Below are 15860 nucleotides of genomic sequence, written 5' to 3' on the forward strand. Positions count from 1 at the left end.
CTGTTAGACTAGGCCCCCACCTGTCCTCCACACTCACACTCAGCACTGGCTCCCCTCAGGGCTGCGTGCTGAGCCCCCTGCTGTACGCCATGTCTACCTATGACTGCACTCCAACCCACCCAACCAACATCATCATCAAGTATGCAGATGATACCACCGTGGTTGGACTCATCTCTGATGGGGATGAGACAGTATACAGGGCTGAGGTAGAGAAACTGTCTCTCTGGTGCTCAGCTAACAACCTGACACTGAATGTTCAGAAAACAAAAGAACTTATTATGGACTTCAGAAAGGACAGACAAGACCACACCCCCCTCCTCATAAATGGAGAACGTGTGGAAACTGTGACCACCTTCAGGTTCCTGGACACCCACATCTCAGCTGATCTCTCCAGGACTCACAACACCAAGGCTCTAGTGAAGAAGGCTCAGCAGCGGCTGCATTTCCTGCGTGTCCTCAGGAAAAACAGTCTGGACAGGAAGCTGCTGCTGGCCTTCTATCACTCCTCTGTGGAGAGTATACTGACATACTGCCTGAATTGGTGGTACACAGACTCCACAGCTGAGGACAGGAAAGCTGTGCAGAGGGTCATCATCATAGACCATATCGGTCTATCTCTAGTTCAAATCTATTCACTTTAACTCTTGTTGTAACCAGTGTCAGTGTCAGTTACATCCCAAAATATAGCTTCACAATGAGTATTGCTGTATTTTCTGAATCGCAATACATCATGCCACGGTGCACTGTTACACCACTGTATGCCTGCATTAACCCTGCTGCCAGTCCCCCGACAGGTGCAGGGAGCTTTAATTTACTTTACTTTAATTTACTGTTTCTGTGAGATATCTAAAAAGAATTGTTAGCAGCTATGTCACTATACTGTGAGTTACACAAATTCCTATAAAAAGTGGAGTATTAATTAGTTTACAGAATCATCAGTGATAATTTTATTGATATTGAGTTTTTGAATAGAATTGGTTTTACTATGAGACTTTTAACTCTTAACTGGAAGAAATAGGCTCCCCTCTCCTAGTCTGTGAAGGGAGTTGTTATTATATTGGAAGAAATATTATTTTTATCTTGGCAAATAGGCCAGTAATTAATGTGTGACATAGCAGTGCAGGGTTTATTACTCCATGTGAAGGCTTTCGTGTAAAGATTTTTTTCCCTCCATATATCAACCAAGTAGAATTTTGGCATGAATATCCATAAATTAGAAGCTGATGAATTTTTACAACTTGGAGGCCACCTATGTAAAGGGCCGTCTAAAGTAATGTTGAAATCACCACCCATAAAAAAATAGTAATGTAGGGTATTTAGATAACCAATGTGAGAAACTAGGACACCAAACAAAAAGTCATTTTCAAGTTTTGAGTTATAACCAGATATATTGGCTTGAAGGAGAATGATGTTATTGATATTAAGAATTAATAGCATATAATGGCCATAAGGGTCACTTTCTGAGTGCATGATAACATCATTAAAGTTATTTTTTAAGATAGCAACCCCTGCCAATCTTTCTGAACCATGTGAAAACCATATACCATTACCATAGCTTTCCAAAAGGAAGTATTATTTATCAATGAATGAGACTCTTGAAAAAATAAAAGTCAGATTTTTGCTGTTTTGCAAATAAAAATAAAGGTTTATGCTTAACATTACCTCTTGAACCCCTGGCATTGAAGAGAGAGAGAGTGCAGATGGTGAAGAATGATGTTGCATTCATTCATCATGGGGGTCTTGAAGTGTCCATCTGTGCAAGTTTAGGTTGTGCTTCAAGTGCACTGAAAAAAATGAAACATTGGCTCAACTTAAAAAAATTGAAGTAATCTGTCACACCTAATATTATAGCATTGATACAATGTAAACAATTAATTTAGTTTGAACTAAAATATTTGACCTCTTGTAAACTAATTTCTGAAGGTGAAGCAAAGCAATTATTTCAAGTTTTCCTAAATTAAAATAAATAAATTGGTTTCTTTACTTAATGTAAATAATCCACTTCATTGAACCTGAATATTTTAACTTCATGTAAACAACTTTTGAATGTGGGAGCAAACTTTTTTTTTTAAGTTATCTCAAATAAAAATTTAAAGTCATCATAATTTAATGTTTACAGAACTGAATTTAAAAAAAACTACTTGCAATACATTTAGATTCATACTCAGACCACATTCCTTTTTAACATATTATTTATTGTTGAATGAAAATTTTTTTCAATTACTACATTTTTTTTCAAAATGTTTTAACATAGTCCTACCTTAAGAACAATCGTTCTCAACCATAACAGATTTTTTTTTTCTCAAATACAATCAGCAATCAAGAAATATCTGCATTTTCAGGTGAACACACTCGCTGAACAGATCCAAACTAAATACTCAGTGACTAAAATAAATTACAAATAGTAACAAAAAAACATCAGAACAGAAAATTGTCCTATTTCAAAATGAAAAGTAATACAGAGAGGAATTATTCCTTAAAATAAAGTGTTATCAGTGGATTTGTGTGAATCCCCTCAGTTCCATAGCCTGCAAACGTGTGAGGTAGCTTCTGGCCCTCTCTTGGTCTGAAAAATCTGTCATAAACAAACCAGTGCTCTCCTGGTTTTCAGCACACTGTCCACTTGTGTCTGCGATAACCTGGGCAGATTCTTTTGTCAGCAGTGGAAATGCAGTCATATCGAACACCAACCTCATATAAAAGAGAACAAAGTCTTGGTTGTAGAAACACTGTAAAATCAGGCGAGTTAACTCTGCCTACTCTGGACTGAAAAGCTGGGTGCTCAGCTTATGCACTTTTGGGGAGATCTTTTTTGCACCAAGCTCCATCAGGACTTTTTGCACAAATTCAAAGGTGCACTGCAGATTCTTCGGATATTTTAGGTTGAGTGCGTAGGTGAACCCGAAGAACATTGCAACAACCGTTGCAATTGTGGGCACCTCTTTCAGGACCTCTGTTCCATCAATGACTATTTTAATGTCCTCTTTTCCACTGACAACGATTGCCATGGCTTTCTGCTCCAGTTCGTCAGCCTCATTTTCATCCTGCACACACACAAAAAAGCAACAATGAGGACAATTAGAAAGAGCATTTTCTCAAGACAAGGCTGAAGGCTGAACGCTATGGTTGAAGCAATGCTGAAAAGGCTGATATAACAGCTGAAAAGTATAACTTGTAAGCTGAGAGATGAAATGTTTTTTTAAGTGCTCAAACAGTGTGTAACAGTTGAATATTTTGAATTTAAATATGTTGAAAAAAATGTTGTACACTGGAAACTGTCAGCTAAAGAAAATTGCTGAAGTAATACTAACATGGCATAAGCAATAACTGATAAAAATAGATTTAAAGGAGGTTGAATGACATGAAAGTATTAGAGAAATGCCTGAAGTGGTGGAGATTAGTGTAAAAGATGTATGACAATACAAACAAAGCAAATAAGTGTGCAATGTGAAGACTGAAAGTTGAGAAAAGGGCTCAGATGACAAAACGTTTTCTTTAGGCACTACCCACAAGTTTAGCTCTTTTGCTCATTCCATGAATGCACGATCCTTACAAGTTGTACCTCATTGTAAAGGTGACAAATCAGGCTTTCCAATGATATAAAATACAGTACCAATTGGTATTATTAAAAGGGAGAACTGATTGACTGAAATAACGTTTCCAAACTTTTTGAGTAGTTAAGTATGAAATACATTAATAATAACAATGATGTCGAGAAGAAGTGGCACATCTGTCTCCCCACTTTCTTAAACACTGGACGATTTAATGGATAAAAATATTTGGCTAGGATAAGCTGAGCAAGCACATGTATTTCCTGGTTTGAGAGTGACTTCCTGTTTAAGGAGGGACTTCCTGTGTCCCTGAGAAAGGAGAATATATGTGTGTGAGAGGAGAATGTATGTGTGTGAGAGGAGAATGTATGTGTGTGAGAGGAGAATGTATGTGTGTGAGAAGAGAATGTATGTATGTGAGAGGGCCAGAATGAATTATGCCCCTCATATCTGTGTTAGTGAGAGAGATGCCCTTACCTGGCATTCTTTGATGAGGTGATGAACAGGTTCACCCAGGTAGATCATCAAAGATTTAAAGATGTACTCTCTTCTGATTGTGATGTCCACCGTCTGAGAAAGAACAGTTACTACTTATTAAAAGCGCACACACACCCCAGCTATTCAACTATGGATCCCACTGAGAACAAACTCATACATAGATACCTCATCTAAAACCTGCAAGGTCCTCTTGGTCTGCACTTTCACACGTCCTCCCGTGTTCCTGATGATCTCCAGCAGTTTGGACGTGTACTTGTCCAACTGCGCCAAGAACTTTGTCTCCAAGGGAACTGTTGTCACTCACATAAACTCAGCATTGATCTGAAAAAAGAAAAATAGAGCATGCAGAAATAACTTTGAAAATGTATTAAATAAATGGTCTTCCGAAAAGAACTAAGGTTTGATCAAACTGCTTGAAAATCATCTTTTATGAATGTCTAATTAATGGCATTAATTAATATACTGAGTCCCTCTCCTCTCAAAACAATTTTTTTTGTTCTCGTTCCTACAGTTGTACTTGAATGAGTCAGTGATGTTTGAGTGACTAATGGGTCTGAGGTGCCTTGCATCTAAAAACATACCTCTTCCATCTGGAAAAGTGCTGGCCATCTTGCCATGATGTCTTCAATGCTCGGCTGCTTATGCACTATTTCTTGCCTACGGTATCCAAACGTCTTTGCCATCTTTTCTTTTATTGTTTGACGGTTGTTTCTTTTCTGTAGTTCTGCCAAAAGGGAAATCTTCTCTTGTTTCAGGCTTCCTGTAGTCTCACCACTTGGCAAAGATGGAAAATGATTGACCTCAGCTCGCCTAGGTCTCTTCAGGTTCTTTGCTGGGTAGGAGTCTTCTTGAGACTTGGATTTCAAAGAATTCACTGTGAGCTCGGCAGATGTACCGTGTGCCTTAAGTTGGGTCCGGTAGTTGGCCATTTTTATCTTCATCCTGCATTTCCATCCATAGCTCTCATTGAAAGACCCTGGTTCTTTCAGGCAGGGGTGCTTCCTTGTCAGTGCCTCAGCAACATCGCTGAAGTCAGAATCTTCAGGGTATGGTTTGTATGCGTAGATACTTTCAGCTACTTTCTCCAGTATGTCTGACAACATTTTTGAGCTAGGTGTCAGTCTAGTTTGGCTTGTCATGTACTCTGCATTTCCCCTCTGCAGTTGACATTCTGTATCATAGGAGAAGCGTGGAATTGGGAACACTCGTGGCCACTGCTGTGTCCTTAGTGAATCTGAGGAAGGGCTGCTAAGCAGTATTGTGTCATCTGTATGTGCAGACACTGAGGAGTCATCACTGTCCAGTCCAAACAAAGGGGTGCTACTCATGGGGGGATCAACTGGGTATAAGACAACAGTTGAATCAGGCTCTAACTGGATTACTTTGAGAATTGTAAGATCCTTAATTACAGTTGTGGAGGTCAGATTCACAAATATGTTCCCAAAATCTGTGTCCTTGTACTGCAGTCTTATATATCCCTCTAATCCACATGCATTCTTGACCTCATCCATTAGCTCTTCCAATGAATTGGGAATCCCCTTGCGTAGCTCCATTCTTACACTACTGTCTTCACTCAGGATAACCAGCAATCGAACGGGTGTGTTTTCTGCCATGATGCCCTGTGAGAGTGAGAGTGAGAGAAAGAGAGAGAGAGAGAGAGAGAGAGAGAGAAATTTGACTCTTTTACATTTGTAATAGTTAATATTTTCAAAATTAAACTTAAGGTGACATTATGTACGATGCACTTTCATATTTTTCCTGCTCCATCTCTCAGTAAATGTGTGCATTAGATTTGGCTCCCGTAATGTTATAAAGGAATCTGTTGAACAAAGACCTCCTTCTCCAGCAGGCTGACCGTTCCTCCCCACTGAAAAGCCTGAAATTTCTCTGTTGTTTGCTCCAAGAAGTTTTTTATGTTACCCCATCTTCAGAGAAAGTGAAGACTATCAACTGTAAATCATGGAAATATACTCTAGTGGTGTTCGAGAATAAAATAAAAAATATGGGAAGCAAAATTTTGAAATGAATATTATGTTGTGTTCCAGTTTAAGACTGACCTTACACATGTATGTATCTTTTGAGAGTTATCAGCCGCATTCCTCCAATTGTGTAGTCAGCCAATGGGTATGGATCTGAGAGTTGGTTTAGGTCAACCAGTTCCAACTTCCTCGTAGGACACAGTTTCAGTTCATATGCCCTGAAATGATCCCAGTACCACGCACTCAGCTCTCTGACGATGAAAAGCAGATTATCCTTGACAACAATCATCTGGATTATTTCCACAAATTCAGGCAGCCCTGCCAATGAGCCATGTGCAAGGATCATTCCATTCCTGTAGTTTAGGCCACTGTGGGTTGCATTTTTAGCCAAGCATACACCTTCCAACTCTGGATGCCTCTGCTTAAGAGCAAATGCTATGTCCTCTTGTAAAACATCAATGGGAAGACTTGAAACATTTGCTACCTCCAGGGGAGATTTAGGACAACTCCACATGTGAAGGTGATGTGCCATAAGAAACTGGTGTCTTTGTGCTAAGGACAGAAGCACATTTTTGAAGCAGGTTGTATGCCGCACAACTCTTTTGAAGAAGCTGTGCTTCGCTTCGAAGCGCATGGTCCATAATGCAACTAACGGTCCAAACTCACAGATTAAGTGAGGATAATGCTCCAAGAAATGGTGTTTAGGTTTGACTCCGGGAAAACCTCTTTAAATCTAACTCTGTGCTCAGAGATCTTAAAGTTCAAATATGCAATTGATTCCTGGGTCTGAATTGGAGAAACAACAATTTCTACAATGTCCTTCAAATCAGCAAGGAGTTTCCAGGCTAGTTCATCAGTGGGCACTTTCTGTCCAATTAGTAGAGGAAAAAATCTTATTAAACTCCAGTTTTCGTGAGCGTTTCCACCAATTGTTTTCCTGGATGCATAGGTCAGTGGAACAGAGTGTGGCCGATTTGTTTTATCAGTCCATTTATAGGGAAAATCTTCTATTGCCTTGTTTAAAGCATCCAAAGTGAAATACTTTTTGGAAATGAATACAGTCAGACAGAGAGATATTTCAAGCGGAACTATTCCCTCAAATAAATCATGGACAATGTCTGGAGGGAAACCACTAGTAACATTGAAAGTGCTAAGTTTTTCTGACAGAGCACATTTACTCTTAACACCATGACAGTTGTTCAAGGAATTTTCCTCGAGGGTTTTCAGGTGATTTTTGTGAATCTCCTCAGTTCTCAGAGAGAAACCTCCAGCTCCAACTTGGTCCTGAATTTCTAACCTATCTGCTGTACAAAACCTGCAAACAAATCTGCCAGAAAAACTCTCTACAAAACCAGCAATGCTGTGTGCACCAAGGTTATCGGCAATAACACACTGCAATGTGCCCTTCAAAGTTTTTCCCAGTTTTTCCACAAAAACCCCATGTTGTTCCAATGTTATGAGATCAGTAATCAAAGGCTCTAACACTTTTTCGTAACCATAGACCTTGACATCATTGCTATTGATCAATGCAGCCAAATGGATAGAGGACAACGAGGAGTGACAACCAGGTGGCAGATTGCCTAAAATCCAATACGAGGCACAGATTTTGTGTTTTTTACGCGACGTACCAAGGGGATTGCAAATTTCAAAGTCGTCAACATACAAAATCAAAGAAATTGCACATTCTTTTGAGAGAATAGCATTTCTTTTACAGAAGTGTCCATCCCAAAAGGATCTGTATACCTGTTTATCACTCTCCACTGGATGTTGTTTTTCCTTCAAATGTATAGCCTTATTTAGTGTTGTTTCACAGTTTAAAAGTTGCTGCAAAGATTTGAGTAAAGGTACATACTGAAAAGTCTTATTATTCTTACGTTCTAAAACATATTCAATAGGTTCCACAACATTGAAGTTTTCTCTGTAGTATGCCTTCCGTTTCCAAGCAGTTGACAGTGGGCCGTGCTTTCCTATTGCAGCTTGAATGGGATTAGAATTACAAAGTACAGTGGCTAAATCCTTCACAACAAATTCATCAACTATGCAACTGTTATTTTGTAAGGAGTCCAAAAGAGTCCTCTGGGTGACCGGCACAGAGGCAGTACCAATTAAATATTGCAACTCATCAAGCAGTTCATTCACAGCTGCACTTGGCACCAGAAAAGAGTGTTCTAACTTAAGCAGGACTGAGGCTAACTTTAATTCTATAACTTGTGCCAAATTTGTTGATTCTTCAGCAGAAGGTTCTTCAGATGGTATGTCATCATCTGACTTCTCAGTAGTGCTGCTTTCAAATGACTCTACAACAGTAGAACTACCAACAGGTCCATCAACTACTCCAGGCTTAAAATTGTGGATTGTGTGGGGGGTATGTTTTCTCCATTTGTGAGTTCTGAAAGCACCATAAAGATTTGTTTTGTATGAACAATCCCCAAACATGCATTCGACAGACTCATGATTTTTCAAATGTGCCCCAATGTGTTTAAAATAGTCTGTCTCAGTAGAAAGTTGATTGTTGTTGCAGATGTGGCACTTGAATGGTGAAAAGCTATCCTTCTGTGAGGATTTTTGAGCAGTATGGGATTTGCTTAGATGTGTGAGCAGAGCTTTCCATGTCTTGCAAGTGCATGGGCAATTCTCATAAGTACAGGGGTAAGCATGGCCCCGCCCATAATGTTGATGATCAAGTTTATAATGTCTAAGAAGTTCAGATCTTTTGGAGTATGAATGGTCACAGTCTTTACATTTCCACATGCATGGATAACTGAGGAAAAATACAAGGTGGAGGAGAGGAGAAGAAGGTTTTAGGAGGGGGATCTAATTATCACATTATATTATCTCATGACATTGTACACAGAACTTACTACAAGATGACGAGGGACTTCCAAATTGGTAGGTGGTTGCACGGCAGGAACACAGTGGATCTGGTGGCTGCTCTCCTTAAATTAAAAGAGAAAACATTCTTTAATGTTGGGTATTCTCAATGTTACATGAACTACAAATTATACAGTTTAAACTTAACAAAACATTATAATGCCTTCTGTTCTTTTTAAATCAGATTTACTATGCCTATGAAATAAAATACCTGACAAAACATAACTTATGTTGCTTCATTATTACACAGTTCAGCTTAGCTTTACCAACCAGAGAAAACACTAAGCAATTAATCTCTGCTGTCATCAAGTATTTTCAGACAGTGATGACTTTGGCATGCCCTGATATTATACATTACGGCAGCAAAATTAATCACATAGCAACTGCACTATGACCTCACGTCGCCGTCGCGTAATGACGTCACATTTAGTGTAAGTGTGGTCGGATTCTCTGATCGGCGCGGTTGTCTTCTCCTAACTCCTTAAAAATTCGCCCTCTCATCAGGAAAAGTGGTTAAGAAAAGACGATAGGGGGAACTATTCGACTCCAGCCTGTTTTTGGCACTGCTTCTTCCTCTGTAGGCTAATGACGGTTGCTGGCAGCTTTTAGGCTCATTACCGCCACCTGGATTGAAGCGAGGACTCGACTTTTTTTTCTTTTTAATAGGCTACTCACCAGGGGTGGACTGGCATAGTATTTCATATTTGGTCATATTTTCCCCACACACAATTGGGCGTTTAGGATGGGCTGGCGACCAGCCGGATTTTGAGCCCGGACCCGATGCAGCCCGACACGCCAGCGTTAATTGTCTGCCGGCCGCAATGCGCGCGCACCCCCCTCCCCCAGTCAACCGATAACGTTGTTGGCCGGTCTGGGCCACAAATGCCAGGGCTGATTTTTTTTTGCCCCAGTCCAGCCCTGCTACTCACTCAGAGGTATTCGCCGTATGACTGCGTGCACCGAACCGTGACGCCCGTACCATGACCCCGCGGGACAATACAGTTGGGGGGTTTTTTTAGCGGTAGTTTAGTTTAGCAACACATGGCAGAAAGTTTCAGTGCTCACACACGCACAAACTCCCGACAGAGTCTTTATCTGAGGGCTAAAGATTTTGCACAGCCATGTTTAAAAATAGGAACGACTTACCTTACCGTTACCAGAATGCAGTTTATTTTTTTCTCCTCACCAGCATCGACAGCTCCAAAATGCAGGTTCGTTTGGTACAATTGCCGCCAGAAGTTTTAAAGAATGCGCATGTGCGAATCATACTCAATCTAATAAAAATCGATTCAACCATTAACATAAATAAGAAAGTTTAGTTTAATTGTGCGAAGTATTTTTCTTCAACCATTGGAATGGGAACAAACACATTAAACGAACAACAGCTTTGTTTCACTTTTTTCAGTGTGGAGACAGCGGATGGGCAGACCTCTTTCTCCTCTATTATCACATGAACTCCAGCAAACTCCAACTTTTCTCCGGCTACACCGACTTAGAACTACCTCCGTGACGACAGCACTTTGTCCTGATTGGCTGCGGGCTTCACTGACACGCATGACGTGTGGTAGGTTTTTATTCTAAAAACTTATCTCCTGTGATTTTCTTTTCCAAAGTTGATCTGGTTTATTTGATCTCCTCCCTATGGTAGTTCATGTTTTAAATGTGAACACCAACACTATTGTTTTAATTTCCTGCAAGAAAGCTGTTTATCAGTTTATTTCAGGAGTTTGTTGATGTAGAGAAAGTTTTTTTTTACCCTTCACATTTAATTTAACATGGTGGCCCATGTTTTTTATTCTCAAGTCTATGGTTCTCAGTAAAACAGATTTTTTTTTTTAAAGGTGATCTCTCCAAAAGTGTTGCTCTAGTAGGTATTTCATGTGTATCCCCCCCACACACACACACACCTGAACACATCACCCTAGATGTTTTCATTCTTTGATTTTTCTTCTTCATACTTATCTGGCCTGAAATGTTAAGAACAACACATCTGTTGAGTAAACAGTGTGTATATACAGTAGGTTCACAAAACAGTCTGACATCTTGAGGGGAACACTCATATTTATAAATTTAAAAAAGCACAGAACAGCCACGCAGGTTTTTTGCGATGAGTTCGATATAACTGGTAAATTGCAAGAACAACTGGTATAAGGCAAATGTCGTCACTCAGTCTCGTATAGTCTAGTATGTCAGGTTTGACTGCAGCTGTTTTATACTCCATCCTAGCAGTCACCGGCAGTTCACGTCGACCATCGAGTCAGGCGCAGTCGGCCGCAGTAGATCTCGAACGCACCGTTTGACACAACGCCGGTCATGAGACCGTCGCTTTTGATGCATGCTGGGAATCGTATTTCATGTTCCCTTATTTTCCATTTGTTCTCAACCTCAGTACATCGTGAGGAAACTCAAACTCCCAGAAACACCGACGCCAAATTCCCGTATGACTTAATTTCCACACGGAACAAGACACACAAATGTTAGGTTTGTTACACTGGTGGCAGACACCCTCGTTTAGGTTCAGTTTTACTGCGGAATGCAACACACTTTTTCATTATATGAAGAGCTTGTTTGTAGCAAGATGCTGTAAATGCAACGGAGAATTATAATGCATTTTGTCAAGAAAGGAAGTGGAAGCCTTGCTAAATAATTAGTCGCTAGTTCCTGGCTAACAGATAACGGACGCTATTTCGCTGCTTTCACAAAACTAACGTGTATTAGCTAACTCTATGTTATTTAGTAACCTCGCTGGTACCTGTTATCCCGTTCCCTTAATTTGTCCACAGAGAGACTTCAGCGATGGAGGAAGTTGACAAAATTTTGATTCACGCCCTCAAACAAGTTGGCACGTAAGTATCGACTGCGTTTTATGAATTTATTTTCAGTTGCGCACATCCCAACCCATCCACGAGTTATTGAAATGGCATGTTAGTTGACTAACGATAAGACTGGTGGTTAGCAACATCACTGTCAGAAACAATTCATGTAATGGATTCAGCAGTAGGTAAGCCAGCCCATGATGACGTGTATGGGTTGTAAAGTTTGTGAACTTGGATCCAATACAATATAATAGGCTATGAAACTGACAGTATTGTAATTTTTGACTTGTGTCCTACAGGGATGTGAGTGAAGAGATTGACAGTGTCAAACAGTTCAGCAGTGAGCTCATAGTGGAGGCGGTGGTCAGATGCATCCGGGTGATTGATCCCAGCCTGGGCAGTGCACTGGCCACCTCCCTTCCTCCAGGCATGTCTGCCCGCTTCAGAGTGGGCATGAGCCTGGCACAGGCCTGTCAGGTAACACACTTCTAACGTATGTAAAATGAATACAGTGATTCAGCCGCTGTACAGGAAATTAACTTAAAAGTTAAGTGTACAGTATGTGTGCCTGGTCCAACAGGAGGAAAGGGAAACCTTGTCCACAATTATTAGAGAGAGAATACTTCTTGTTTGTTTTTGGGAATAACTCAAAGCTTACTTCCTTACCAATAATATCAGTACATTTCTAAAACAGTGATAAAGACTGCCAAGATATGTACTCTCTTGGAGCAATAGTTTTCCAGCCTCTATATCGGTGCAGTTTAGTGGATAATTATCCTGTGTTCCTCATGAAAAAAACTATGCATAATTTGAGGAAACCCTTGTCGGTGATTTTCACTCATTAATAAATAATTTTACTTACTAGTGTGTTTTACAAGACACTCAAGGATGCATAGTAGATGTGGGGAAAATATGCTTGTGATTGAGTACTCAATTGAAGCACTGCCTGTAGTTCTCCAGTGGTATACCTAATATCTCATTTTGGTTTCCAGGACATTGGTTATAAAGGAGAGATTGGTTACCAGACTTTTCTGTACAGCAGTGAGCCAGAGATACGCGCCCTGCTCATGTGCCTAGTGGAGAAGCTGCCTAGAGAGACTACCGAAGCGTCAGACCAGCCAACAGGTACAGAGATCACCAGTCTGCATGTATGGGTGGGGGTGGGGAGTGGGGTTGGTGGTGGCAGGGGGTGGGGGACTGGGAAAACCAGCCTAGAGCTGCATTACTACCACCAAGTGGACTGGAATCACCACACTCTTATTCAAGGGCCCTCTCAAGCTGCTTTCAGACATACATTGTAAACCTGGAATGTTCTAGACACTATCTGGGAAAGGTGTATGTGTGAATGCAAATCTCAAATCAACTATACCTGACATTAACCTGACTTTAACCTGCCAGCTCCCGAGTATAAGTATGTATGTCCGAGCGAACCCATGTTTGAATAGAGCAGGCAAAGGTCTGGAAAATTCACAGTGAGCAAGTGGGCATGTTGATAACCATGTCTCCTGCAGCGCTGGTCTCTCTGTGTTCTACCTGCAAGCCCCACCCCTTGCTTAGATCAAATGAAAAATTTCAGTAGATGTCAGTAGTAGTCTCACATTGACATTCTCCAACTGTGTGCTGTATGTGTGAAATGGCAACACCAGAGAATGTCTGTACCTGGTACTCTGAACATTTTTCAGAGTTTATATGTCATAATGGCTTAAGTCTCATTATCTTACACTCTGGAGTGTCTGCTGAGTCAAGTGTGACACCTTATACAGTTAGGCCCAAAAATATTTGGATAGTAACAAAAGTTTTGTTATTTTAGCTGTTTACGAAAACATATTCAGGATACAATTATATAATCAATATGGGCTTAAAGTGCAGACTCTCTGTAATTTATATAGCTATAATTTGAGAGTATTCACATCCAAATTGGAGCAAGGGTTTAGGAATTACAGCTCTTTAATATGTAGCCACCTCTTTTTCAAGGTACCAAAAGTAATTGGACAATTGACTCAGAAGGCTGCAAAAAAAATAACAAGGCTGCATGGGCTCTTCCCTCGTTAACCTGTCATTTAAGCAGTTAAAAGGTCTGGAGTTGATTCCAGGTGTGGCTTTTGCATTTGGATGCTGTTGCTGTGAACACACAACATGTGGTCAAAGGAGCTCTCAATGGAGGTGAAACAGACCATCCTGAGGCTGAAAAAAAGAAGAAATCCATCAGAGAGATAGCAGAAATGTTCAGAGTGGCCAAATCAACAGTTTGGTACATTCTGAGAAAAAAAGAGTGCACTGATGAGCTTGGGAACTCAAAAAGGCCTGGACGTCCACGGAAGACAACAGTGGTGGATGATCGCAGAATCCTTTCCATGGTGAAGAAAAACCTCTTCACAACATCCACTCAAGTGAAGAACACTCTCCAGGAAGTAGGTGTATCAGTATCTAAGTCTACCATAAAGAGAAGACTTCATGAGAGTAAATACAAAGGATTCACCACAAGGTGCAAACCATTAATCAGCCTCAAAAATAGAAAGGCCAGAATTGACTTTGCCGAAAAAACACCTGAAGAAGCCAGCCCAGTTCTGGAACAGCATTCTTTGGACAGATGAGACTAAGATCAACCTGTACCAGAGTGATGAGAAGAAGAAAGTTTGGAGAAGAATTGGAACAGCTCATGATCCAAAGCACACCACATCTTCTGTAAAACATGGTGGAGGCAGTGTATAGGCATGGGCATGCATGGCTTCCAATGGCACTGGGTCACTTGTGTTTATTGATGTGACAAAAGACAGAAGCAGCCGGATGAATTCTGAAGTGTATAGGGATATACTTTCTGCTCAGATTCAGCCAAATGCAGCAAAGTTGATTGGACGGCACTTCACAGTACAGATAGACAATGATCCAAAACATACTGCAAAAGCAACCCAGGAGTTTTTTAAAGCAAAGAAGTGGAATATTCTGCAATGGCTGAGATCACCAGATCTCAACCCAATCGAGCATGCATTTCGCTTGCTCAAGACAAAACTTAAGGCAGAAAGACCCTCAAACAAGCAACAACTGAAGACAGCTGCAGTAAAGGCCTGGCAAAGCATCACGAAGGAGGAAATCCAGCGTTTAGTGATGTCCATGGGTTCCAGACTTCAGGCAGTCATTGCCTGCAAAGGATTCTCAACAAAATATTGAAGTAACATTTTACTTAGGGTTATGTTTATTAGTCCAATTACTTTTGAGCCCCTGAAATGAGGATCGTTTGTATAAAAATAGCTACAATTCCTACATGTTTAATCATATATTTTTGTTCAACCCCTTGAATTAAACCTTAAAGTCTGCACTTCAATTCCGTTGTAGTTGTTTCATTTCAAATCCAATGTGGTGGCATGCAGAGCCCAAATCATGAAGATTGTGTCACTGCCCAAATATTTTTGGGCCTAACTGTATATGATCCTTGCAGATAGTCATCAATGCAAATCCTCTAAAAACAACATAATGCTAAAATAAGTGACTGACATCAGGTAAGAAAATAAGAAAGGATCCTGTACAATGTTCAGTTTTAGCTACAGAATTTTAGTAACAAATGGACAACTTTTTGGTCTTACATGAACATCAAAAACAAATGCTGTTTGAAACTTGTTGCTAGTACATTTTATTGACAAACCGTTTCCAGGACTCTTTTGTGGCTGTTAAGCATATTAGTCCCTGTGTAATTACACATTTTTTTTAGTTTTTCAGGCTCTGTGCTTCAGCACATGCAATTTGAAATAAAAAATAACAGATACAACATTAAAATTTAAGCTTTAAATTGAGTGGGTTTTCATCAATGTAGTGGGTGGGTGGATGGATTTAACACATAAAGGTAAAGGTAAGGTGTTCAAAGGTAATTGGATACTTTACTATTAAATGTTTCCTGGGGAGCTTTGTGTAGTTTCAAGGTTAGTTTATGCACAAAGAGTGTGTATGGCACAGTGTTGATTGAGGTGCAGTTGTTTGTCAATATGAGGAGTAAAGACATGACCTTGCAAGTGAAGACTATAAGAAAGAGGCTCAAATAAGCAATAGTCTGTCAGAGAGATATTAAAGGTAATTGGTTTGGTTATTTTCTATAACAGCTGGTGTACACAGGTTAACTAAAAATGGCAAACAAAATGGTAGCCTGAAGTCTT

The 15860-nt window shown here is 40.2% G+C and overlaps 2 protein-coding genes across 6 annotated transcripts in view; one reads left to right on the forward strand and one right to left on the reverse strand.

The window, feature by feature from the left end:
• Positions 1–2180: 2180 nt before the first annotated feature.
• On the reverse strand, positions 2181–10457 carry LOC108900466 (uncharacterized). Of its 5 annotated transcripts, none has more exons than XM_051071002.1 (6): positions 10051–10457; positions 8890–8964; positions 4631–5668; positions 4215–4370; positions 4029–4121; positions 2181–3044 (listed from the first exon to the last, which is right to left on the reverse strand). In XM_051071002.1, the coding sequence occupies exons 3-4, from the start codon at positions 5660–5662 to the stop codon at positions 4350–4352; spliced, it is 1053 nt and encodes a 350-aa protein (XP_050926959.1). In that variant the 5' UTR covers positions 5663–5668; positions 8890–8964; positions 10051–10457; the 3' UTR covers positions 2181–3044; positions 4029–4121; positions 4215–4349. The 5 variants fall into 5 exon arrangements, with proteins under 5 accessions (XP_050926959.1, XP_018557035.1, XP_050926958.1 ...); XM_018701519.2 differs by having other exon boundaries at positions 10046–10457; XM_051071001.1 differs by lacking the exons at positions 8890–8964; positions 10051–10457 and adding an exon at positions 6107–6671.
• An 899-nt stretch (positions 10458–11356) lies between these two features.
• The window catches only part of ccdc22 (coiled-coil domain containing 22), a 29516-nt gene continuing 25012 nt past the window's right edge, over positions 11357–15860 (forward strand). The window contains 4 exon segments of the mRNA XM_018701518.2: positions 11357–11375; positions 11683–11745; positions 12015–12192; positions 12708–12840. Coding sequence (XP_018557034.1) covers positions 11696–11745; positions 12015–12192; positions 12708–12840 — 361 coding nt within the window. The 5' untranslated portion in view covers positions 11357–11375; positions 11683–11695.

The sequence above is a fragment of the Lates calcarifer genome, linkage group LG6, assembly GCF_001640805.2.
Source record: "Lates calcarifer isolate ASB-BC8 linkage group LG6, TLL_Latcal_v3, whole genome shotgun sequence".
In the NCBI taxonomy this organism is placed as follows: Eukaryota; Metazoa; Chordata; class Actinopteri; family Centropomidae; genus Lates; species Lates calcarifer.